Raw genomic sequence first — 24,159 nt, forward strand, 5'->3', positions numbered from 1 at the left:
TTTAAATTATGCAGCTTTAAATTCACAATTCTAGTATTTAAACAGTAGCTTTACATTCATAATTATAACATTCGGTGATGACAAAAAAGCAGCAACATGCTCCATCCATTATGTAATTTGCACAGGTTGCAGAATCCTCTTTTCCTAGTCAGATTTTTTTTTTAATTGCCGGCTCTGTCCCTTTCCCCTCAGGGACTAGTACAGTACAATTGTCTTTTCTGACTGGACTCGTGGTGGCACAGTGCTAAGGCTAAATAAGACTGAGAACGGCCATCTTGGAGCAGGTGGAATGTCCATCCCAAGCCAAGCCTTTCAGCCCCTGTCACTGACTCCGTCATGGCCTCCTCCGGTAAGATACTTAGCTGCAAACTGCAGCTCCCATCTGCTCTGAACGCAGAGCCAGAGACAGCCCGTGAGTTGCCCCAGAGCAAAGCCCTCTCGCTTCCTGGCACAAGTTGGCATCGTCCTGCCAGAACCACAGTGCTCATCTTGCTGGAATATAAGGTGATCCAGCTCCGCTCAGCTTTAGGAAACAACAATCTTGGTGAAGATGACTGCAACCTTGCAGTGTTGGCTCTCCTCACATCAGAGAGAGGCTCTGATCTGCCACGGCCAAGGCTGGGTAGATGGGGCCAGTGAAGGCTTCGTGGTGCATGTGCAGAATGGCACAGGAATCCGGGTCAAAAAACAGCACCTCTCCAGCATCCAAGTCCACCAAGACTCCGATCTCAGCTGGGCACTTGAGCATCTCCACTGCCTGGTGTCGGCCATTGTGGGAAAACTGGAACTCGGTGCCATAGCGGGAGAAAACCCAGGAGGAAGCGTTGCAACCCAGGCGGGCTTCGGGCCCAGCCCCCTTGCGCTCCAGGGAGCCATAGGAGATGCCCAGCTTGTAAGCACCGCTTTTGGCCACCCGGATTCTCCAGGCATGGACCCCCGAACAGAACGATTCCTCGGCCAAGGCGTTGGGCCAGTGGTCAAACCGCGCCGGGCCACCGGGGTCGGGTCTGCTGTTTTTCTTGGGGCTGAAGGTCAGCGTTCTCTTGTCCTCCGAGAGCTGCAAGAGGGGGCTGACTGTTTTCTCATCCACGTGGACTTCATCTGTTCTGGGTGGAGAAACAAACTGGTCACCACACACTCGGCAGAAAGGTTTTGAGAACGTAGCCGACTGAAAGGCAGCAAAAGCAAACCTGGAAGGCAGGTGGAGGTGGCCTGGATAATGACCCCCACCCCACAAGGAAAAGACACTGACCTGAGGCCCGACAGAGAACAGCTAAGGCCCATAGCCGGCTCACTAATGGACTTTGAAGGCACCATGGGTTAAAGTCCAGCTTTTCTGACTCCTGGGGCTTCAGGATTCCTTCAGCTTCCTCTGTCCTAAACCAACACAACAGAAGCAGCTGGTGTCAGTTTTAACGTACCGCTTTTTAATTCATTCCCATTAAAATACACTGTTACATACGATATATATCAGTATCCTTAGCTCTTTAGGGTACAGTGGTACCTTGGGTTACATACGGTTCAGGTTATATACGCTTCAGGATACAGACTCCGCTAACCCAGAAATGGTACCTTGGGTTAAGAACTTTGCTTCAGGATGAGAACAGAAATCGTGCTCCGGCGGTAATGGGAGGCCCCATTAGCTAAAGTGGTGCTTCAGGTTAAAAACAGTTTCAGGCTAAGAACGGACCTTTGGAACGAATTAAGTACTTAACCCGAGGTACCACTGTATTTATTTTTATTTTATTTATTAAATTTGTAGACCGCCTTCTACCCAGAGATCTCAGGGCGGTTCACATCATATAATTACAATATAAAAAACACAAGACACATGATAAAAATAAGATCAGAAAGGAGGCAAACAATAGCTTTCCCACCAGGCCTGTGGACAAAAGCCTTGCCCAAAGGAGTAGAACAGAAAGAAACACAAACTTGCGCACACACACTGGAAGGAGGCAATGAGGAATGTGCTTTTAATAGCACAAAATACATTTACAGCATTTTTAAAAAACACATCAGAAGCAGAAAGCCCACTAGGGAGGCAGCTGACCCACTGGGTAGGAAGGGAATTAAAGGGCTGACAGAGGAGGATATTGAGATAGCAGAAAGGCAGAGATTCAAGAGAGGACATCCTAGACAAATTAAAAACAAATAAATCATTCAATCTAGACAGATTCCATCTGAAGCGTTCTTAAACAACTCAGAGTATAAAACTGCTGTTGAGCCTAACAATATAAAACATTTCTTTTAAAGATATCCAAAAAAGTGCAGGCCAGTTGATACCAGTTCTGGAAGCATTATCAGTGGCAACATTAGGAAACATAGGGAAGAACAGGTCTTGCTGAAGGTAAATCAGCATGGCTTCTGCACAAGTGAGTCCTGTCTTGACTCCCCTTCAGAGTTATTTCAGAGTGTTGGTGGGAATCTAGACAGCGGTATCAAAACCACCAGAGAGACCTGAGCAAACAGCTGTCCTGAAACAGGAGTCAGTTAAAGAACAAGAAGCAGAGAGTAGGAATAAAAGGCCAGTTACAGGAAACCAGGCAAAGGGCCTTCTCGGTAGTGGTGTCTGCCCAGCGGAATGCCTTCCCGTCAGATGTCAATAAGATAAATAACTATATGAATTTTAGAAGGCATCTGAAGGTAGTCCCGTACAGGGAAGTTTTTAATGGTTGACGTTTTATTGTGATGTTAATATTTTGTTGAGACTGGATGAAGCCCCTTTGGTCAGGCTCCTCAGGCCTGTTGCCATGTTCCTATGCTCCTATTTATTGCTTTTTTTGAGGTGGGGGGGAGGTAGAAGTAGGAATCAAAGATGTATTCACTCACCTCTCAAAGATTTCCTCCTCTGCCTGCTAGAAACAAAGAGAGAGAGAAAGTTACCAAAAAGACCTCTATGAAAACAGAACATTACCACTGCTAAATAGATGGAGGTCCATTTGATGCCATGGATGGGAACCCCAGGGTAAGAGTGGAAAGGGGCCCTGGCTCAGCTCCAGGGTCCCTGCAGTGAAAAAGGGGGGGGGCTCAAGTTGCGGGTGGGCAGGGGAAAGAGCCTCCCTGGCCTGAGAGACCCTGGAGAAGGGCTACCAGACAGAGCCCACCTGACCTGGCCTGGTACAGTCAAACCTTAGTTGTTGAACATAATCCATTCCGTAAGCCCGTCTGGCTTCCAAAATATTCGACAACTGAGGCGTGGCTTCTGATTGGTTGCAGGAGCTTCCTGCACTCAAGTGGAAGCCACATCGGCCGTTCGGCTTCCAAAAAACGTTCAGAAAGTGGAGTGTTTACTTCTGAGTTTTCGGCATTCGGGAGTCGAAACGTTCCAAAACGGAGACGTTTGGGAGCCGAGGTTTGACTGTACAATGTAGCTTCCTATAAATTGAAGCATGGCACAAAATAAATCACAAAATAAATTTATTTTGTGATTATATTGTTAGTTGTGATTATGTTAAAAATGATGTAAAACTCAATAAAAAATGTTTTTTTAAAAAAAACCTGAAGCATGGCAGCTTTTTAATTTTTTAAGAAAAGCCCAACATGATGACATTTTTGCTTTATTTTTAGCTCTTTCAATTTGACCACAATTTCAAGACGAGTTTCAATATAAGCAGGCAGGAAGCCAGAGACTGATTATGATTGCCCTTTCCTTAACCACAGATGACTTCACTTCTTCCACCCATCCCACCCACTTTTCCCATAGCCAGACAGGGGGGCTGCCTTGCCAACCTCAGCCTGTCCGCCAGCCCCTGCCTGCCTGTCTTCTTTCTCCTATCCAGTCTAGCAGTGGGTGGCAGGGGCCCCTGCCTGCCAGCTCCCTTCTCTGCCTTTGTGCTGATTCTTCGGACCTCAGCAGGGAACAGAAGGATGGAGGGGAGGGGGCAAAACTAGAGCGAGCTGGCTCCTCCTCCTCGCTCTGGCTCCACCTACTATTAACTCTAGCTCCGCCCACTGTGGGGCTCCCTGCTTTCTGCCCTTCCATTTCTGTCAGGCATCAGCCACCACTGGCCTTAGCTATGGTTGGCCATCATGTCGTGCTTAACCATAGATAAGGTGAAGCAGGGCTTGCTCTTAACCAGGGTCTAGAACCAGATTTTAAAAGCACTTCACAGCCAACCTTGGTTCATCAGTGGGCTAAGTGTAGCCAACTGAAGCTGCTATGGGGGAAATCACCTACAACCAACCCAGGGTGTGTGTGTGTGTGTGTGTGTGTGTGTGTGTGTGTGTGTGTGTGTCACCCTTCAGTTTCATCGTACTCCCATAGCCTGAAATCATTGTCAGAAACTATTTTGGTGATTTCCCCCCTCAATTTTCATGCTTTATCTTTTTGCAAACTGCTTTGAAGTTGTTTCTGCAATTATTTTATTTATGAAATAAACCAAATAAACAAAAAAGCGGGAAGGGACTTTTTGATGGGCATCCGAGGTTTAATTCTATCGCTGTTGAAATCGTCTCTGGGGAAATATTTATTTTTGGAGGTATGCATTTGTTAAGCTCTTTCATCTTTTATAATTCAACACAATCTTTAAAATAAAGAAACAGGCTTTAAAATTGATTTCTGCTGTGATACTGCATTTTTAAGGGCATGCCTGTGTAATTGTCATTTTGTTGGAGCTTCCCAAAATTTGTGAGTTGCTTATGCCTCTTGACTACGAGCCAAAGAATGGAGGATAAATGTTTATATCTCTGTCCGTTACACAGCTCACCACAACTGAGAGAAGAGATTAAACCTAGCACATGCAAACTGCGAGGTGAGGGTGAGCCTCACTTGGGACCAATCGCCAATGCTTACCACCAGGCCACCATCATCTGTGCTGGTGATCATGGTCACCATGTAAGTCCGGAGGGCGTCCAGTTTCCGTAGTGATTCATTCCAGTGGACCTGCTGGGTGAGGATGTTCTGGTGGGCACGCTCCTCCTCTGAGTGGGCCACATCCAGCAGCCGCTGCTCCTCGCTATCACACACACTCCTCACAAGGTTCAGGCGCTGGATCAGGACCTCCCGGGCACTGCTGGCCACAGTCTGAGAAAGGGGGACAAGGTGAAATGGGAATCTGCACGACACAAGGGTGGGACACCAGCCCACCCAAGCCCCGTGTGGGGAGCAGCACTACAATTCCCATCATCATCAATCATAGAATTGTAGCATTGTAAGGGACCAAACAAGGGACGCGGGTGGCGCTGTGGGTTAAACCACAGAGCCTAGGACTTGCCGATCAGAAGGTTGGCGGTTCGAATCCCCGCGACGGGGTGAGCTCCTGTTGCTCGGTCCCTGCTCCTGCCAACCTAGCAGTTTGAAAGCACGTCAAAGTGCAAGTAGATAAATAGGTACCGCTCTGGCGGGAAGGTAAACGGCGTTTCCATGCGCTGCTCTGGTTCGCCAGAAGCAGCTTAGTCATGCTGGCCACATGACCCGGAAGTTCTGCACCGGCTCCCTCAGATAATAAAGCGAGATGAGCGCCGCAACCCCAGAGTCGGTCATGACTGGACCTAATGGTCAGGGGTCCCTTTACCTTTAAGGGACCAAGCAGGTCATCTAGTCCAACCCCATGCAATGTAGTAATCTTTGGCCCAATGTGGGACTTGAACCCACAACCCTGAGATTAACTGTCTCATGCTCTACTGACCAAGCTGTACCAGGTCTTCTCTTTGGACTGGGTCTTTCCCAACCACCTGACACCCCACATTTAAACTGGAGGTGCCATTGGGGATGGGGCCTGGGAAATGTCTGCATGTTAAGCCAGACAGACTTTCCCACAGACCAAAATGGGCAGGAGAGCATCAGGGCAGAGCTCCCCGAAAACGAAACTTCCCACAAGGGAGTCATAGGCCACAAAGGCTGTGGTTATGCAGAGACAATGGGCTGCAGGAACTTCTTTCCTTTTCGTAAGCCTGCCGGTGGTTCACTGACGCATTTCAAACATACAGAAGAAGATAAGCCCTGCCTTTGCTCACTGCTAAGGGCCGGCCCACTCATGAGGCAAGGTGAGGCAGCCACCTCAGGCGGCAAGATCCACAGGGGCAGATTTTAAAAAATTGATATCAAATATCTTTGTACCAAAAAGCTACTGTATTTTTCGCTCTATAAGATGCACTTTTCCCCTCCTAACAAGTAAGGTGAAATGTGTGTGCATCTTATGGGGCGAATGCAGGCGGGAGGCTCTGCTCAGTGCTCCCTTTAAAGAGCCGCATGGAGCATGTGTGCGGCTCTTGGGGGCTTTTCCCCGAGGAGGGAGCCCTTCTCCCTCCTCGGGGAAAAGCCCCCAAGAGCCGCACACACACTCCACGTGCTCTTTAAAGGGAGCGCGGCTCTTGGGGGAGCCTTAGCCGCACGCAGCCTCTCCCGGTCAGGGGATGAAGGCTCCCCTTGACCGGAAGAGGCTGTACACGGCTATCCCACAAGGTAGGACAGCAAGTGGGATCGCTGCGCAGCGGTCCCGCTTGCTGTCCTAGCTTCTGGGATTCAGAATTATTTTTTTCTTGTTTTCCTCTTCCAAAAACTAGGTGCGTTTTATGGTCTGGTGTGTCTTATAGAGTGAAAAATATGGTAATCTAAATAAAAACACAGACCAGAAAAGGAGAGAGAGAAACAGACAGGAAGACAGGGAAAGGAGAAAGGGAGAGGGAAAGGGAAAGGGGGAGGGAAAGCCCTGGGGAAAAGAAAAAAAGAGAACTTCCGAATCTTCATCTGTCATCTATATAAGAAAAATATTCAACATATCCACTCCAAGATTACACCCAACAAATCCACGTTATATAGTCAATCTTCAAAACCAAATATCATGAGCTCTTTTTCATGCAAAAAGTCTGTAAGACGTTTCAAGTCTTTAGTAAATGTTGACAATGACTTTTCTCTGATTAAAAATTGTAGTCTTCGCCATCTCAGCTAAATCCAGTAACTTACTCCTCCATGGTTCATGACGTAAAACTTTACTCCCCCTTTCTTCTCTGGTGGGGGGGGGCGTTATTTTGCAGTTCGCTTCAGGGGCCATAAAATGTCTTAGTCCAGCTCTGCTGCTGAGGATTCCTGCCAAGCAAGGTCCACGAGGACAGCAAAGGGAATCCCAGCAACCAGCTTTGGCTGGGTGACCCCCCACCCCCAAAATGGGACAAGGAGCCTCCCACAGATTCCTGTTTGAGGGCAGAAAGCTGCCAACTCTTCGGACTTCAGGCTCCGGCAGAAATCAAACATAAATTCCTGCACCACATATACCCTGAATCATCTGGTCCCCTTGCCAGAGGCAGGTATCATCCCCTAAGTCACAGTCACAGGGTAGGAGGGGGCTCCCTAAGAAGAGACCCCCCCTCAACTCTCCAAGTCCCACCTGTTAACCAAGGTTAGGGACAGGTTGAATCTGCCTGAGACGGTTGCTACCTTTTTCCTAGCAGGGCTCCCAAGCCTTTTAACAGCTGCACCACATTAAATAATAATTCCAATAATATCCAATACTATGTTTCAAGGCAACTCATTGACATTTAAAACAGTACAACCCCCCCCCGCCACACACACAGAGGGAGAAAATGGGTTTTAAAACAAACTCAGTATGAACACCTGAGACAGAAAGACTGTTTCGTCCAGCAGGAAAAGCCAGTTGGAGCGAAAATATCTCCCATGGTTTCCGGAAAGCGCAGAGAGCTGGCGTATCTCAACAGGAATGCTGTTTCACAGAACGGGACAGCTACACCGAAAGCGCTGCTCTGAGTCACTGCACAGCAGGTAACTGGAGTTTTTTTTGGAGGGGCAGAGACGAACTTGAAGGAGGAACTTTCTCACAGATCACCTGTATTTCAAGTATCCTGATCCTGACCTGTATAGGGCCTGTTAGCACCAAAGCCTTCAACGTGTCCTGATTGATAGCCAGTGCAGACCTCACAAATGAGGGTCATAGCTTGCCAGAATACCCAACACATGGAGCAATCCAGCAGGTGCAGTTCGCAGACAGAAATCCAACAGGCAGAGGTTCAAGCTAGACCTAGTGTATTTCTGCCTGTTCGGCGGTTGCGAAAGGCACAAGAGCCCCACCAGATTGCACCTGCGAAAAATGGCTCCTGGACCAGAGGGGGATATCACACAGCAGCCTCTGCCAACCTTGGGTCCTCCGATGTTGCTGGACTACAACCCACATCATCCCTGATCTAGCTCACTGCTGGCTGTGGATGATGGAGGCTGTAGTCCAGGAATATCTGGGAACTCCAAGTTGGGGGAGGCTGTTATGGATGGAGCAGAAGACCCCAAAGTTATGTGCACTAGGGGGTTAATAATTCAGCTGCAAATTCTCCCCAGACCACATTATTACCACAGCGCGCTTCTTCTTCTCTGGCAACACCTCTGTGGCAAATTTGGCAATTGTGGCACTCTGGAGCTGAAGCTTTTCACACTCGTCCACTATTTTGTTCTGAAACAAATAAACAAAAAAAAAATGAGTAGGGGAAAAGTAGGATGCTGAAATCTCCTCCCTCCCCATACACTGGTTCTTTCAGTGTGAAAGGGAATAAACTATGCCAATGAGTATGTGCAGAGTGGATCCCTCGCCCAGCTCACCTCAAAACAGGACTGGGGAGTTCCAGGAAGGACTTTCTTGGCCAACTTTACACTGGAAACTGGACACCAGGCCGGCACCAGCTCTAAAATACAAAACTCCACCTGGGCTCAAAGCTCTGAAATGGTGTCCCTGGGCCTCTTCCCGCATGACCAAAATCCCCATTTGCTGACATTTCGGAGGTGGTGATGCAGTGCAAAGGGAATGCACTTTGCATATGCTCAGATGCACTCTTAATAATTCTACAAATACCCGGCAGGGAAATTCGACTGGCGGTGTGTGTGGAGAGGGAGAGGGCTTTACCACATTACCCCTAACAGAGCCGCCCCGTCCCCAGCAGCGCCCTCCCCGTCGAGGCTCACCCTCCTCTCGGCTGCCTCCTCGGCCAACGGGCGCACCCGGTGGTCCCGGCAGCCGCCCTGGACGGGACACTGGGCGCAGACGAGCCGCCTCTCGGTGCAACAGAACCAAGCCAGGTCCAGGGCGTGCTCCGGGCAGGTGCCTCCAGCTTGGGGGGGCTCCTCACCGGGGCTTGGGGTCTCCCCGAGGTGGCGGCGTTCCCCCGCTCCCGGCGCCTGAGCCATGGCGGAGAGGGAGGAAGGACGGAGGGCGCGCCGGGCCAGGCACCTGTTGCGGCGGCGGCTCAGGTGGGCGGGCCGCGCCGTCGGAGCCTCCCTGCCCTCGGGACGCCCCGCCCGCAGCAGCAGCAAGCAGCAGCGACGGGGAGCGCCCCTTCCGCCTCCATCCGGCCAGAGCCTCCACGGGCAGGGGTAGTCTACCCGCGCAATATCCGCTTGCTGCTAAGGAGCTAGCTGGCTGTTCGACGGGTGCGGAGAGACGGCGACGAGGGGCGGCAGGAAGGCACCAAGCGGCTTGGCTCGACCCGGCAAAGCAGTTCCAAGGAATAGCGGCCGCATTCCCGCCGGTCGTGTGGCTCAGGTGCTGAACTGCCATGGGCTAGACTAGAACTCAGCCCCCGGAGTCGAGTTGGGACGGGAGGGGTTGGGGAAACAGACAGAATCACAAGAGGGGTCCGAGCATGTGCAAAGCGCCACCCGCTCTCTCCAGCGCTAGAAACAAACCCTCCACTGTACACGTGCATTTTGCTTTTGAGAAAATGGAACCTGCTTCAGTGGTTTGTGGGGGGGAAATCTCCAGGAATGATGGCAGAGGGTCTCTCTGAGCATGTGAAGAGTCTCCACCACTCTCCCCTGCAAGCGTATCACCTACCAATTCGTTTATCTTGATGCAAGAACCGCTGCCTGTGTCTCAATACTGTCCTGGGTTGAGGATCATCACCCTTCTAATCCCAGTCAAAGCTCCTCACCAGGGAGGGAACCGCTCCGGAGACCGGGCTTTGCAACTGATTTTGTGCCACAGAAGCACTATTAATTAATGAATAGCCCTACTAGTACTACCACTAAAAATACTATGGTTTTATTATTGTTCCTGAGCATTTCACAGTGCCCCGACATTCATAAATTAAGCAGGCTAAACTTTCTCTGGCATGTGCCTCTGAGCATGGACTGAGTACTTCCCACTTGTTATTACTGAGTAACCACAGGAGGCCTCTTCGGATTGGGCAGGAGAGATTTAATGGCTTTCAGGCTTGGGGGGCTTCCTAGGGAAACTTAGCCCCATCCATCTGCCCAGCCATGCTTCTCAATTTAGACACTGACCCCTGAAAGCTCCAGGAGCCCCCAGCCAGACCACCCAGTTGCAAAGGTGGGAAACTCCCCGGTGGGGAGGGTCTCTGCACCCGGCAGGGTGGGGTGAGGGGCTGGACCCGAGCCAGGTGGGCTTAGCAGATCCGAAGGGGCCCCAGAAGCGACTTGAGTCTATGTTGCTTTTAAAAAAATAGGTCCTGTCGACCCAATTTGAGTCACACGACTCAAATTGATTAATTTTGTGTGCTATCTTTTGACAATCCTGAAGTTGTGGAGTCAGTAGTCACAGTTGTTGTAATCCACACCGTGATCAACTCCCGCCCGGAAACCAATGTCCCCACTGTGGAAGGACGTGTGGATCCAGAATTGGCCTCCACAGTCACTTACGGACTCACTGTTAAAACCGTGTTTATGGAAGACAATCTTACTCGGCTACGAGTGATCGCCAAAGAAGAAGTAGAAGTAGAAGTTGGCTGTTCTGCTGAAGAATGCCTAAATTCTTTCTGCGCATTGTCTCCACAAAATGACCTTACAAGAAAGCTCTCGGGATGTGAATATGTTGCTTGAAAAAACAGAAAAATATTAATCACAGAATTGTAGAATGGTTTAGTTGGAAGGGACCCTGAGGGTCATCTAGCCAAACCCACTGCAATGCAGGAACTTTTTGCCCAACATGGGGCTCAAACCCAATGCCCTGAGATGAAAAGTCTCATGCTTTACCAACAGAGCTATCATTCTGCAGACCGGACAGAATTCGGTGCTTTCTTTGCCCCTTAGCCAGGCATGGCGTGCCCCTGGAAGATCTGGAGTCTCCCCACTCTCTGCTGTATACCTGAAGGATCGTCTCCACCCACATCGTTCAACCCAGACACTGAAGTCCCACTCCAAAGGCCTTCTGGCAGTGCCCTCCCTGCGAGAAGTGAGGTTACAGGGAACCAGGCAGAGGGCCTTCTCAGTAGTGGCGCCCTCCCTGTGGAACGCCCTCCCGTCAGATGTCAAGGAAATAAACAACGATCTGACTTTTAGAAGACATCTGAAGGCAGCCCTGTTTAGGGAAGTTTTTAATGTTTGATGTTTTATCGCATTATTATTATTATTATTAGTGCTGGGGAAACCCAGCCAGATGTGCAGGGTATGTATGTATGTATGTATGTATGTATAAATAAATAAATAAGATGATGATAATAATAATAATAGTAATAATAATAATAATAATAATAATAATAATAATAATAATGTGCCCCTTCCCCCAGGGAACAGCACAGTCCTGAACCCATCAAGGGATAGGCATGAATGGTGGGCCAGCCCTAAGCCAACTATAATGGATGTAAAAGCTTTTCTATATATAATCCTTATTTTTAATTTTACATCGGCCTGCGTTTCCTGCTGGTTTGTAGCATTTTTTTCCCTAACAGCAACAATGGAAGATAAGAGCAATGCTGTCACAGGTTTGGCATCTGCACTGGCATACTTCTGGAGCTAAGAGGCGGGAGGAGGCTGGGAAGGTGGCCAGCAGATGAGAGGGGCTTGATCAGAAGCTGCTGAGATGTGTGTAAACATAAGGCACTAAGTTCTTTCCTTTAATTCCTTCCCTGTCCTTCTGCCAGGCTAAGCGCTTTCGTCCGGCGAGTGCCTTTGAGATCATGGGGAAACTGCAGAGCAAAATTAGCCGAAACTCCTCCAAACACAGGTAAGGGGTGTGGGGGGGGACCAAAGTGGTGATTTGGTGGGAGAGCATTTCCCTTTTGTGGATTTAGATGCTGGCTTTTCATCTTGCTCCTCTCCCAGCGGGGCAGCCTGGCATTTCTGTCTCCTAGCAGCAATCCTGCGAGGTTTCCTGATGACAGAGAGAGGAAGACGGCTGGCCAGGCGCAGCTCGCTGGGTGGAGGAGCAGCTGCCTTGGGCGTCCAGAGGGTCCCTGGTTCAATCCCTGCCAGCCCCTCCAGCTAAAAGGAGCAGCAGGTGGTGGGAAGGACCCTCCCCTTCCTGAGACCCCAAAGAGGCTTGGAGGAGCCAGTTCTCGCTGAGCCGCTCTGGCACTCTGAGCCAGGAGTTTCTTAATTAAAGGCGTCCTATGCAGGCAATGATTTTTAAAAGTGTTCACTTAGAAGGCTTGCTGGAAGAGGGAGCACAGAAAAGGCAAGAGAGACAGCGCCTATCGGATTTACGTACTGTAGTGGGAGGGAGTTCCAAAGGGTTGCAGAAAGAATTACCTAGTGAGATGGTATCTGCAGCAAGCCCTCTCTTGCAGAGCATAGTGACCGGTTGGTTCTAGCAAGGGGTGAGGTAATCTTTCAAGTCTCCTTAGCCCAGTGATTTAATTGGCAGCCAGTGCAATTTTTTCAGTACCACCGTCATAGCGCCAGGGCATTATTCTGCCCCGGTGAGCAGTTGAGTCTCTGCATTTTGCATTTCTGGGACAACCTCAGCCCCACACCAAGCACATTGCAGCAGTCCAGCCTGAAGAATAACAGTGCATGGATGACCGTGGTCAGGCTATCCCGGTCCAGAAGCAGACATAGCTGTCTTGCCAGCTGAAGCTGGTTGATGCAGAGGTCACTTGGCCCTCTAGCTACAGAGAGGGCCAGAATATGAACCTACTCCAGAAGCGGCAGAAGGTCCTTATCCAAAGCAGGCAATTGATTAGTTGTCTGGGCTCGTGAACCTGCTGATCCACAGTGCCTCTGTTTTGCCAGGATTCAGACTCAGGGGGCCTTCGTGGTAGTGTCGTCTGCCCTGTGGAACGCCCTCCCATCAGATGTCAAGGAAATGAGCAACTATCCTACTTTTAGAAGAAATCTGAAGGCAGCCCTGTTTAGGGAAGTTTTTAATGTTTAATGCTGTGTTGTGTTTTTGATATTCGATTGGGAGCCGCCCAAAGTGGCTGGGGAAACCTGGCCAGATGGGTGGCGTATAAATAATAAATTATCATCATCATCATCAAGAGGGCATCTCAGCTCTGACTCTCCAGTCCCCTCTCCAGTCCAGTCTCTTTGCACCCCCTCAATAACTCTTCTCCTCATTGACCACCTTGTCCTTCCCCTTATTAAGGCTCTCTCTCTCTCTCTCTCTCTCTCTCTCTCTCTCTCTCTCTCTCTCTCATCCTACCCCTCCCTGTCCCTTATTCTTTAATTCTTGCAAGAATTGGCATAACACTTGTTTAAAATGTGGCACTAGGCTGCCTTCCCTTTTCTTTTTAATGTTTTTATTAAAAGATTTTCATGAGTATCAAAAGTACATCCAGTGTCTCTGCTTTCAAATCGTGGAGTCCTTCATGCAGGCCAGTGGCATTCAATTTGAGACATTTTTTTTATTCATTCCCTCCGTAGCCACCAAGTTCCTGGCTTGAACTTTGGACCCTCCTGGCCAGAACAGGCTCTGATACAGGAAACGACCTGAACAGAACACAAAACAACGGAGCAGTTCCTGGCTCCTTTTCCCCTTGGTTATGAAATCTTTGCCACAGTGGAAAGTGGTTGTTGCCGTGGGGTGCAAGGGGGCTCCTTTGCCATAAACCGGGATCTAGTGTTAAGGACTCGGGTGGCACTGTGGGTTAAACCACAGAGCCTAGGACTTGCCGATCAGAAGGTCTGTGGTTCGAATCACCGCGACGGGGTGATCTCCCGCTGCTTGGTCCCTGCTCCTGCCAACCTAGCAGTTCAAAAGCATGTCAAAGTGCAAGTAGATAAATAGGTACCACTCCAGTGGGAAGGTAAACGGCGTTTCCATGCGCTGCTCTGGTTCGCCAGAAGTGGCTTAGTCATGCTGGCCACATGACCCGGAAGCTGTATGCCGGCTCCCTTGGCCAATAAAGCGAGATGAGCGCCACAACCCCAGAGTCGGCTACGACTGGACCTAATGGTCAGGGGTCCCTTTACCTTTAGTGTTAAGAAAACCCAGGTGGGTTTCAGTGCCTCATATCATTCCTGGCTGTTTATGTTGGCCTTCTCCTTTGCAGGGCCGACAGGTATGAGGAAGAGCCCCCTCCTGCCAAGGTGGTTCAGCAGCCGTGTCCGGCTCACTGTGATGCTGTCACTTCAGTGGCGTCCCTCACGACTGACCTGTGCGTGTCAGGTGGCAAAGACAAGGTAGCTCGCAGGAGAGCAGCTAGCTGCAGCTGGCAGGCGCATCTCACTGGTCCCAAATGGAAGAGAGTGTGGGGACTTCTTGGGTCCACCTCTCTCTCCCCCAACCCCCTCCCCACAAACCTATGTTGCTGCCCCCCTGATTTCTAATGCCAGGTTCACGAAAGAAAAGCCCGGGCAGAACATCGCCTCCCTCTGTGGCCACGTTGCAGCCCCTGGTGGTCTTTCAAGATGGCTGCCTTTAGGGGCAGGCAGCCCAGGGGAGCTGCTGCAGCACAGAGCTCAGCGGGCAGCATGCCATGGATGCTCCAAAGAGTCCACTTTCCTCTGGGAATCTGGAGCAACATTGAGGTTCATTTCTGAGGGCCTTCTGGTGGTTCCCTCACTGCAGAAAGTGAAGTTACAGGTAGCCAGGCAGAGGGCCTTCTCGGTAGTGGCACTCTCCTTGTGCAATGCCCTCCTGTCAGATGCCAAGGAGATGAGTAACTATATAACCTTTAGAAGACATCTGAAGGCAGTCCTGTATAAGGAAGCTTTTGATGTTTGATTGTGTTTTTAATATTTTGTTGGGAGTCGCCCAGAGTGGTTGGGACAACCCAAGTCAGATGAGCCGTGGCATATTATTATTATTATTATTATTATTATTATTATTATTATTAACCTGCTTGGGTGGCTTTGTGTTAATGCTGGAGGCTCCGCTTCCTGTTTTTGTTTGAGGGGAAACTTGCTATCGTGGTGCAACTGCTATGCACGTGAACAACTGAGATATGATACATGCTTACAGGTTTATTGGTTTATTGTCTGTTGGCCAGAAATGGAGCCTATAAGCAAATGGTGCTGCAAACTCAATTTAAAAATGAGGCCTCTGAAAAGCTGAACCAGTTCCCTGTCTAGTACTGGCTGAGATATATGGAGTCGCAGACAAGCTCAGTTTTGATAGGCCCTTCCAGTTTAAAATTGTGCTCCGTTCCCACTCTATATTTTAACGCAAAGTTTTCCCGTCAGAGGAACGCCACATCCAGACCCATTACCTTTAAAGCACTCCTATTCCACCTCAACAGCCAGGGGGTCTGTAGCTTGTTAAGGGTGCTGAGAGTTTTGAGACTCTTCGCGGAGCTTTGGTTCCCAGCACCCTTAACAAACTACCGTTCCCGGGAATCCTTGCATAGGTGGTACTTTCTGCAGGGATCTGAAATATTGCATGAAAGCTTTCCCCCACTTTCTCTTTCTCCAGACTGTTGTTGTGTACAACTGGCATCGTGGCACCCTGGTCAGGAGGTTCCTAGGTCACGAGCGAGAAGTTACTAAGGTAAACGCCCATTTTGGCTGCAAAAGTGTTTTCTTTCTGCCCCTCCCCTGGCAAGCCTAGACAACAGAGACCAGGACCCCATCATGCACCATCAAGCGCTAAGTGACATGCAACCTTAAGAAAGGGCAGGGACACCTGGGAGGGTGTGAGAAGGTGGCTGCTTTGTGTGCAGAAGGCGCTAGGTTCAGTCTCCAGTTGAAAGGCTCTCACAGAAATAGTAAACAACTACAGTGGTACCTCGGGTTAAGTACTTAATTCGTTCCGGAGGACTGTTCTTAACCTGAAACTGTTCTTAACCTGTAGCACCACTTTAGCTAATGGGGCCTCTCACTGCTGCCGCGCTGCCGGAGCACGATTTCTGTTCTCATCCTGAAGCAAAGTTCTTAACCCGAGGTACTATTTCTGGGTTAGTGGAGTCTGTAACCTGAAGCATATGTAACCTGAGGTACCACTGTATCTGACTTTTAGCAGACATCCGAAAGCAGCCCTGTTTAGGGAAGTTTTTTATGTGTTTTACTGTGGTTTTATAACTGTTGCAAGCCGCCCAGGATGGCTGGGGCAACCCAGTCAGATGGGCGGCATATAAATCATAAATTATTTTTATTTTATTTACGTATTATATTTGTATACAGCCCTATACCCGTAGATCTCAGGGCAGTTCACAACAAGAAATTACAATATACAAAACACAAAATGTATAAGAAAACAACAACAAAGATAACCCATTAATCCATCATCATCATCATCATCATCATCATCATCATCATGGGGGGACAGCCCTCTCCCTTTTTCTGCCAGAGACCTGGTAGGGTGGCCATTGCCAGTCAGAGTAGGCAGTGATAGGTGGAAGAACAGTCTGAGGCAGCTTCCATGTTTTTTGAACAACCTGTGTGGGAAAGGATGGTTGCCTGAATCCACTTCTCTTCTGTTCTGCCCCAGGTGACCTGCCTCCCGGCCTCCAACTGGCTTTTCAGTGCTTCCCGCGACAAGACGGCGCTGATGTGGGGGTTCCAGGGGGGCTCTGGGGCAGTCCAGGGCTTCTCGGGGCATGACCTGGTGGTCACTGGCTTGGCTGTCAGCCCAGGTGAGGCGGTGACTCCTGCTGGAGTAAGAAGTCTGTGTCTGGATTCCTGACAGGTTTCTTCACGGACTCTCTCTTTCCTTGTTAAGTTTTCCAACAGCTTTGCACAGGCTCCCGTGACAACACTGTCTGCACCTGGGACATAGAGACAGGGGACTGTTTGCACAGAGCATCTATTTCCAGGAATCTGGTAAGTGCCAGAAGACCTTGGAAGGGAGAAGTCCTACTATTTATTACAGATGTCAAAGGCACAAATCCCTCGCCCAGTTTTAAAGTGACCCCTTAACCATTTATAGCTAAGTGGAACTTCCATCTCTCTCTCTCTCTCTCTCTCTCTCTCTCTCTCTCTCTCTCTCTCTCTGTGTGTGTGTGTGTGTGTGTGTGTGTGTGTGTGTGTGTGCAAAAATGGAGTTCGGTTTATACTAAGGTTACCAGATTTTTTTCAAAGAATCTGGGGACACTCTTTTTTTTAAAAAAAATAACATTTATTTCTAAAAAAAGGTTGTTTTTTAAAAAAATTAAGAAGTAATATTTTTTCTATGGTCTCCTCTGTCACACGGCCTTCCTCTGGGCCCTGGCCTGCTTTCTTGGAGCGCTAGCCCTCCCAGTGCTCTCCTACCTTTCCTCCTGAGTGGCAGTGGCGTGGCAAGGTCAGGGCTCCCCTCTTTTTTCTCCTTCCTCTCTCTCCCTCTTCCTTCTCCTCTCCTCCTTCTCCCTGCGTCGGCTCCGGGGTTTTCCTGGCCCCAGACTGCCACGGGGCAGTTGGCTGGGTGCTCTCGTTCCCGGCTCGATTTGGGTCACGGGGGTGTGTGTGTGTCAGTGGTTCCCCCAGTTGATGTATCGGGCGTCCCCGGTTCCCCCTTGGCAGTGGCAGTGGCAGTCTCAGCAGCCCGGAGCCAGCCTGGTAGCGCAGTTGGCTCTGGCTGGCTTCAGGAGCTGCTCACTGCCGTGGCGCCCGCCATTTTGCCTTGCAGGAAGTCCCCATATGATGTGTCTTGTGCTGTTGAACCAATCATGCAACATTCATTCCCTACTAATAAATCTACAACACTTAAAATATAAATCCAGGGACATTAAATGAAATCCGGGGACATTCTGGGGACGGATTTTGTCTGGGGACAGATATTTAAATCCAGGGACTTGCCCTGGGAAATGGGGACATCTGGTAACCATAGTTTATACTGAAAATAAAATACCTGCACCAAATGAAGGAAACAGTGAAGTTGGTATATGAAGCCCTTCTTATAATTTTGAAGGAAATGTAAGCAATCCACTTTAAATTATTTAATTGCAATGCTTCAGGAGCCACCAATTTTTTAAAGGAAAGGTGTGGAGTGTTTATTCCTTATTGTAAATGGAGCCTTGCACTGTCTGCCCACTGAATGCAACGGCGCTTACTCTCAGGTAACTGGGTAAAGACTAGGCAGCCTTATACTGCAATCCAAATCATTTTTGCTCAGAGCTCGGTCCCACTGAGTTCAATAGGATTTACTCCTTGGTATGTTCCTGATCATTCTCACTGTTGCTGCTTCTTCTTCTTCTTCTTCTTCTTCTTCTTCTTCTTCTTCTTCTTCTTCTTCTTCTTTCCCGCCTTTTCCCCTGACAGGGACTCAAGGCAGCTTACAGTTAAAAAATTATTTCATTCCATTTATCTTTGGAAGGTGTTGTACACAATCCCTTCCCTCACACATTATTTCTTTACAACAATCCTGTGAGATAGGTTTGGCGGAAAGGTTGTAATTGGCTCAAGGTGACTGATGTAGATGTGTATATGACATCTATGTGTGCGGCGAGATCAAACGCCGGAGCAGCTTCCTGATGTAGAAAAGGGTGTCCCTATTTTCATTAGAGACATGTTGGAGGTTTTATGATGTTTTTATGATGTTTATTCCCTGTTTTTGGATTTCTTACATACGTCGTGACTGGCTTTTGTCAGAAAGTGGTCTGGATGAAAGCTTGGCCCCATTTCATGTGGGCTTCTCTGAAATTCTAAGGGCATTCTGAGCTGTGCTGATATTGCTGAGACCACAAACTAGGTTGTTTTAAAAACAATAGATGCTCGTAAAATCCTCTGCTTTCCGTAATTTAACCTTGAAGGAGTAGGCTTTAGAACTTGGTTATCACTCTTCACTCCACACGCTGATATGAGACTGCCTTTTTCCCCCAGGGGAGATTATTTTGTTTTGGGTTCAAGAAGCTGTACCTCTCTGTTTGATTCTTTATTTTGTTGTTATTATTTTTTAATACAATTTTCATAATGTATTATAATAAAGAAAAACAAACCAATCTAAACAGAAACAAAGGAGGGAGGGAGAGAGAGAGAGAGGGAGGGAGGGAGGGAGGGAGGGCGGGCGAGATGAAAGAAAGAAAGAAAGAAAGAAAGAAAGAAAGAAAGAAAGAAGGAAAACAAAGTCCTCTTTCACATATAAATCTTAACTTGTCCCACACAGAGAAAGGTGATCCCTCCCAGCTCTCACCTGGGAGCTTCCCTTTCTTCTTCCATCCTCGTGAGATTTTCCCTTCCCTGCCTCTCACACAGGGGGACCGCTTTCTGATATGGCTAGATGAGCTGCCCATTAATTGTTCTCTCCCACAGGTAACTCATCTGTGCTGGGTTCCCGGAGAGCCATATATAGTCCAAGCATCAGAGGATAAAACAATTAGGTATGTGAGCACATGGGAGTGGAGACCAAATTGTGCACAAATCTAGCATTTCTGACTCTGAACCCAACTTTCTGAAAATTTTGCTTTTGAAATTTGAGCTGCGGGGTGGAGTTGTTCGTTGGCACAGGATCCCTTGGAGCTGGTGGGTGTAGCAGACCTTGCAGCTCTTGCCAAAACTCCTGCTGGGGGGGTGGCTTTCCCTGTGTACACCTGGTGGGGCTAAGCTTTCCTCTGTAGCAGAGCTGAGCCCCAGGACTGCCACAAGATGTAGTGATGGAAACAGTTTATTTGCTGCAGTGGAATACAGACAAATAAAAAACATCTTTATAGCTGAACTTCTCCCCATCCAAAAGCTTTTTTTATCTGTAAGGTAAAGGGTAAAGGGACCCCTGACCATTAGGTCCAGTCATGACCGACTCTGGGGTTGTGGCGCTCATCTCACTTTATTGGCCAAGGGAGCCGGCGAACAGGTCATGTGGCCAGCATGACTAAGCCGCTTCTGGCGAACCAGAGCAGCGCATGGAAACGCCGTTTACCTTCCCGCCGGAGCGGTACCTATTTATCTACTTGCACTTTGACGTGCTTTTGAACTGCTAGGTTGGCAGGGGCAGGGACTGAACAACAGGAGCTCACCCCGTCGCAGGGATTCGAACCACCGACCTTCCAATCGGCAAGTCCTAGGCTCTGTGGTTTAACTCACAGCGCCACCCGCATCCCTTTTTTTACCTGTAGCCATCGGTTAAAATCTGTTTTGATTTTTTTAATGCCATAGTTTATTTTTGTAATTAACAAAATCTTCCGTGTGTGTGTGTGTGATCCAAATCCCCAAGCAACCAACCGGCAAATCCCACCAGGGAATTAAACACTTTTGGGGTATCAATAACAAAGCTCATCTATTCTGACTAAGTCAAACTGAGCTGGTCCATAGGCTGCAAGGGTTGTTGTTGTTGTTGTTGTTGTTGTTGTTGTTGTTGTTGTTGTTGTTGTTGTGTTACATGCCCCAAACCTTTCACTGCCATGTGCAAAAGTCTTTTTTTATTGCCAGAGGTTATACTGGGGAAGAAAGATAAATTTAAAATGAGAATAAAATAGCATCCCAGTCATTTTAATCTGTTTTGGTACTGCTCAGGACTGTAGGGCAGTGGGTGGCCTCTAGCCAGACCTCTCAGGCTGCTTTGGTGGGACAAAATGTCTTTGGGCCAGCCGGCCACCTTGAGCCCTTTCACGAGCCCATTGCTGCCCCTTTTGTTTGTGGCAGGATCTGGGACAGCCGGGAGCTGCGTGTGGCCCACGCCTTCCCTGCCAAGCAGCATATCCAGACGTCCTGCGATGTCAGTTCAGACGGGCGGTACTGTGTCAGCAGCAGCAGTGGCTCTGGCGGTGAAGGCTGTGAAGCCACGGTGAGGTCACCACCAGCTGTGGGCTGAGGCGGGAGCGCTGAGCAGTGGTGGTGGGGGGAGCTTGGACCGTAGAACTGGAGAGGGGAAGACAGGACCCAAAGGGTCATCTTCCTAGCCCAGTCCCCCACCGAGCCTCCCTCTCTGGCTCTGTAAAGGGTCTCTCGATATGGCAAACTTCCAAAACAACCCGCAATGTAGCCACCATTGCTTCCTCAAAGTATCCTGCTCATTGGCGAGGATTCTGGTGTCAGGGTTGGAGCCAGATGCACAAAGAGTATAAATTTGTTGCATAGCTTCCAATGGCCTGGTCATTGTTTCTTTTAACACTTTCTCCCATCAGTGAAAAGAGAGGGAGAGAGTCCCCTCCCTTAAACTTCCAAACCTAAAAAGACAGGGCGGGCGCCGTTGGTGGGAAAACGGCTTGGCAATGCCAGGCAAAAGTGGGTGGCAAGGCTGAGTTTCTTCTGAGGAAGGGAGTTGTTGCTGCTGACCTGGTGATACTTTGCAATGCACTGATGCCTTTTTCCTTTTGTTGTATTGTGTTTTACTCATTAAAAGCTGCCTCGCAGGGGAATGTCCCTTAGGGGCACCTTAAACATCTAATTTTTAAAGGTAAATATTGCCCCTCTGATAGACGTTGGAGACCGAAGTGTGTTTTCACTCCAGCTTTGCTGCCCCAGAGCAACAAGGGAAAGCTCAGCATCGAAGACAGGAATGAGATTTGGGAGGAGTATGGCTTCACCATTTGCTCTTCCTTCCAGCTCTGGGACCTGCGGCAGGTGAAGTGCCGAGTGCGAGAGTTTTGGGGCCACTCCCAGACCACGGCATCCTGCATCTTCCTCCCTCGGGGCCTTGGGGCCTCCCCGGCCATTGCCACTTCGTCGCATGACTGCACAGTGAGAGTGTGGAGCCAGGACTCTGGAGGTAGAGCGCTCAGCTCCTCTTGCTGGGGGAGAATTGGCTGCAAGGGCTGCCTTGCAAGATCAGCAAAGCTTGAAGGAAGCAAACACATGTTCACTCACAGACACTTCACTTAAAGAAGTGAAGGCCTGTAGTAATGGCGGGGGGTGGGGGGGAAATCTGTAATTCTTGAAGTTTCCTATCTTGGACAGATGAAGATACTCATTGGAAGCTGATGGGCAGAAGACAAAGGCCCCTTTGTGAGGGGCAGGGTAGAGAGGATTTTGCAGGGTGGGAGACTGAGGGAAGAGGGGGAATCTGCCAGGTGAGAGATGGGAGAGCTCATTTTTGTGTGTGTGGAATAAGGGTTAAGATATCGTTGTGATAGAGGACCTGGTATTTGTTTTATTTTCTTCTTTCTTCTTTATTTTCTTCTGATGATTATTCTTGCTTCTTTTCTATTTGCCTTCTTTAGATTAGTTTGGCTTTTATTGTATAGTATGTTGAAAACTCTTAATAAAATTGATAAAAAGGAACCAACAACAAAAAAACCCCTAATGTGCAGACCCGGGGGGGGGGGATCCAAACAAGGAACTTGAGGATTTGCATGAGGTATAGAGGAGGGTATGACTGAACCATGCATAATTTTACCATGCACAGTGTTAAGTAAAGGTAAAGGGACCCCTGACCATTAGGTCCAGTCGTGGCCGACTCTGGGGCTCGCTTTATTGGCTGAGGGAGCCAGTGTACAGCTTCCGGGTCACACACTTCTATAATGCCCTCCCCTTACTTGCCTTTTCTTGAAATGAAAAACTCCCAAATGCTGCAAGCTTTCCTCACAGGGGAGTCTCTCCACCCCCTTGGTCTTTTTGGGCACACTTTTCTACAATATCCTTTGTAAGGTCAGGTGAGGTGACTAGAAGTGGACACAGTATTCCTAGTGTGATTTTTTTGGGGGGGTGATCCCTGCACCTTTTGGCAGTTCCCTGACTGCTCAGTCTTGCAGCACCGCACCGCATCTCATCTCCATGCCGTGACAAGCTTCACCTGTTGAATTTCCACTTTTGGGGTGGCTGTTTGCACAGCCCACCCAAACATTTTGTTTGGCATGTGAAGCTAAGCTGGCCTGACCCTCCACCAAGAGAGGACGAAGGCAGATATTCTCTCCCTGAACACCAACTGACTGCCTCTTTCTTTCTTCTCCTAGCCTGTGTGGCTACTGCCTGCCTTGAAGGAGCCGGGGCTCTGCCTTCGCTGGCCGCCTTCGAGAGCGGCTCACTCCTTTGTGCCAGCTCCAACTCAGGGATTCACTTGCTGAAGTTTAGCTCTGCAAAAGGAACCAACCTCCAAGAAGTGGCCAAGTTCTGAACCCCAGAAACCAGCTTCCATGTGGGATTGCGGAGCAGCCTTCATGGGGCTATTTGGCTGATAGCCTTCCGTGCTGCTGTGTCAGGGAAGAAGGAAGTGGCACATAGATGGGGGTGCCCCACCGGAAGACTTCATAGGAGCTGCAGCAAAAGGACAAGGGATCTGAGCCCTGCTAGCAAAATTGTAGCTCTGCTTAATGGGTTTAGCCACATCCAGGTGTATAAATGAGAAAGGAATGGACAGTGGAGCTCCTAAAGTGCCCTTCATTCACTATTGTGTGGGGAAGATGGACCAGATTTTGTAGTTGTGTTGGTGCATTTGTCCTGTATCTGAGCCAGTTTTTTAAATATATATATATTTATAATTCCAGTAGTTCTCAGGGCATGCACATGAGTGTTTATTCACACCCACATGCCCCAATTTTATTTTATTTTTGAAAAATCTCACTCTTCAGACCCCAGAATTTCCCAGAACAGCTTATGGATCACAACAAACAAAACAGTCACTGCCCCTCAGGGTTACAATTCTTAAAGGCATGGCATAAAAGGAAAACAGATTTGGGTGGGAGGAAAGAAGTAAGTTCAAGTTCTGAATGGCAAGTTCTTCTAATAACCCGCGAGCGTAGGGGAAGCTCAAGGGCAGGAGGCAGAGCCGCAAATTGCTCACTCCTCTTCCCTCCTACAGACCATGCAAGTTGGCACCCATCTGTGGTGGCCACATGGCCCCTGCCTGCCTCCACCTCTCTACAGTCTTGCCTGGACTCTAAGAAAGGAACGAGGCATGTGTGTGGCGGCGAGGAAATGCTTTCTTCCAAGGTCTTTCTGTGCGAGGTCGCTGCTACAGTTTGCTGTTGCAGCAGCAGGAAAGCTCTTGTAAATGTTGACCTGCAAACTTCTGTGGCTCAGGACCCCCAGCCACAGCTTGGTCTTTCCTCAGACCCTGGAGCTGCAGGGAGGTGGAGGCAGGTAAGTGACCACCCGAGATGGGAGATGCATTTGGCACCCATGGGTGTCTGCACGCCACCCCTAGGCAAGTGGCCCACACATGGAGGGAGAGGACACAGCAACTCAAGGCCGGGAGGAGTCCTTTGGGCTGGCAGTCCTTTGTTTCTAGCCCTCATGGTGGAAAAGGCTTAAAACAAGTG

At 49.1% G+C, this 24,159-nt stretch overlaps 3 protein-coding genes across 5 annotated transcripts in view; 2 read left to right on the forward strand and 1 right to left on the reverse strand.

The window, feature by feature from the left end:
* BSPRY (B-box and SPRY domain containing) lies at positions 1-9,233 on the reverse strand. Of its 2 annotated transcripts, none has more exons than XM_083586878.1 (6): positions 8,903-9,233; positions 8,298-8,396; positions 4,793-5,023; positions 2,830-2,855; positions 1,253-1,377; positions 1-1,101 (listed from the first exon to the last, which is right to left on the reverse strand). In XM_083586878.1, the coding sequence occupies exons 1-6, from the start codon at positions 9,122-9,124 to the stop codon at positions 581-583; spliced, it is 1,224 nt and encodes a 407-aa protein (XP_083443004.1). In that variant the 5' UTR covers positions 9,125-9,233; the 3' UTR covers positions 1-580. The 2 variants fall into 2 exon arrangements, with proteins under 2 accessions (XP_083443004.1, XP_083443005.1); XM_083586879.1 differs by having other exon boundaries at positions 2,830-2,852; positions 8,903-9,202.
* Positions 1-24,159, forward strand: part of MAP2K5 (mitogen-activated protein kinase kinase 5) — a 933,658-nt gene that overhangs the window by 617,468 nt on the left and 292,031 nt on the right. The window lies entirely within an intron of this gene.
* WDR31 (WD repeat domain 31) lies at positions 7,018-23,313 on the forward strand. 2 transcript variants are annotated; one of them, XM_083586945.1, is made up of 10 exons: positions 7,018-7,717; positions 11,815-11,897; positions 14,167-14,296; positions 15,528-15,602; positions 16,542-16,686; positions 16,773-16,873; positions 19,280-19,347; positions 20,606-20,747; positions 21,509-21,671; positions 22,855-23,313. In XM_083586945.1, the coding sequence occupies exons 2-10, from the start codon at positions 11,851-11,853 to the stop codon at positions 23,013-23,015; spliced, it is 1,032 nt and encodes a 343-aa protein (XP_083443071.1). In that variant the 5' UTR covers positions 7,018-7,717; positions 11,815-11,850; the 3' UTR covers positions 23,016-23,313. The 2 variants fall into 2 exon arrangements, with proteins under 2 accessions (XP_083443071.1, XP_083443072.1); XM_083586946.1 differs by lacking the exon at positions 7,018-7,717 and adding an exon at positions 9,254-9,465.

This window comes from Podarcis filfolensis, assembly GCF_964270895.1.
Source record: "Podarcis filfolensis genome assembly, chromosome: 14".
Taxonomy (NCBI): Eukaryota; Metazoa; Chordata; class Lepidosauria; order Squamata; family Lacertidae; genus Podarcis; species Podarcis filfolensis.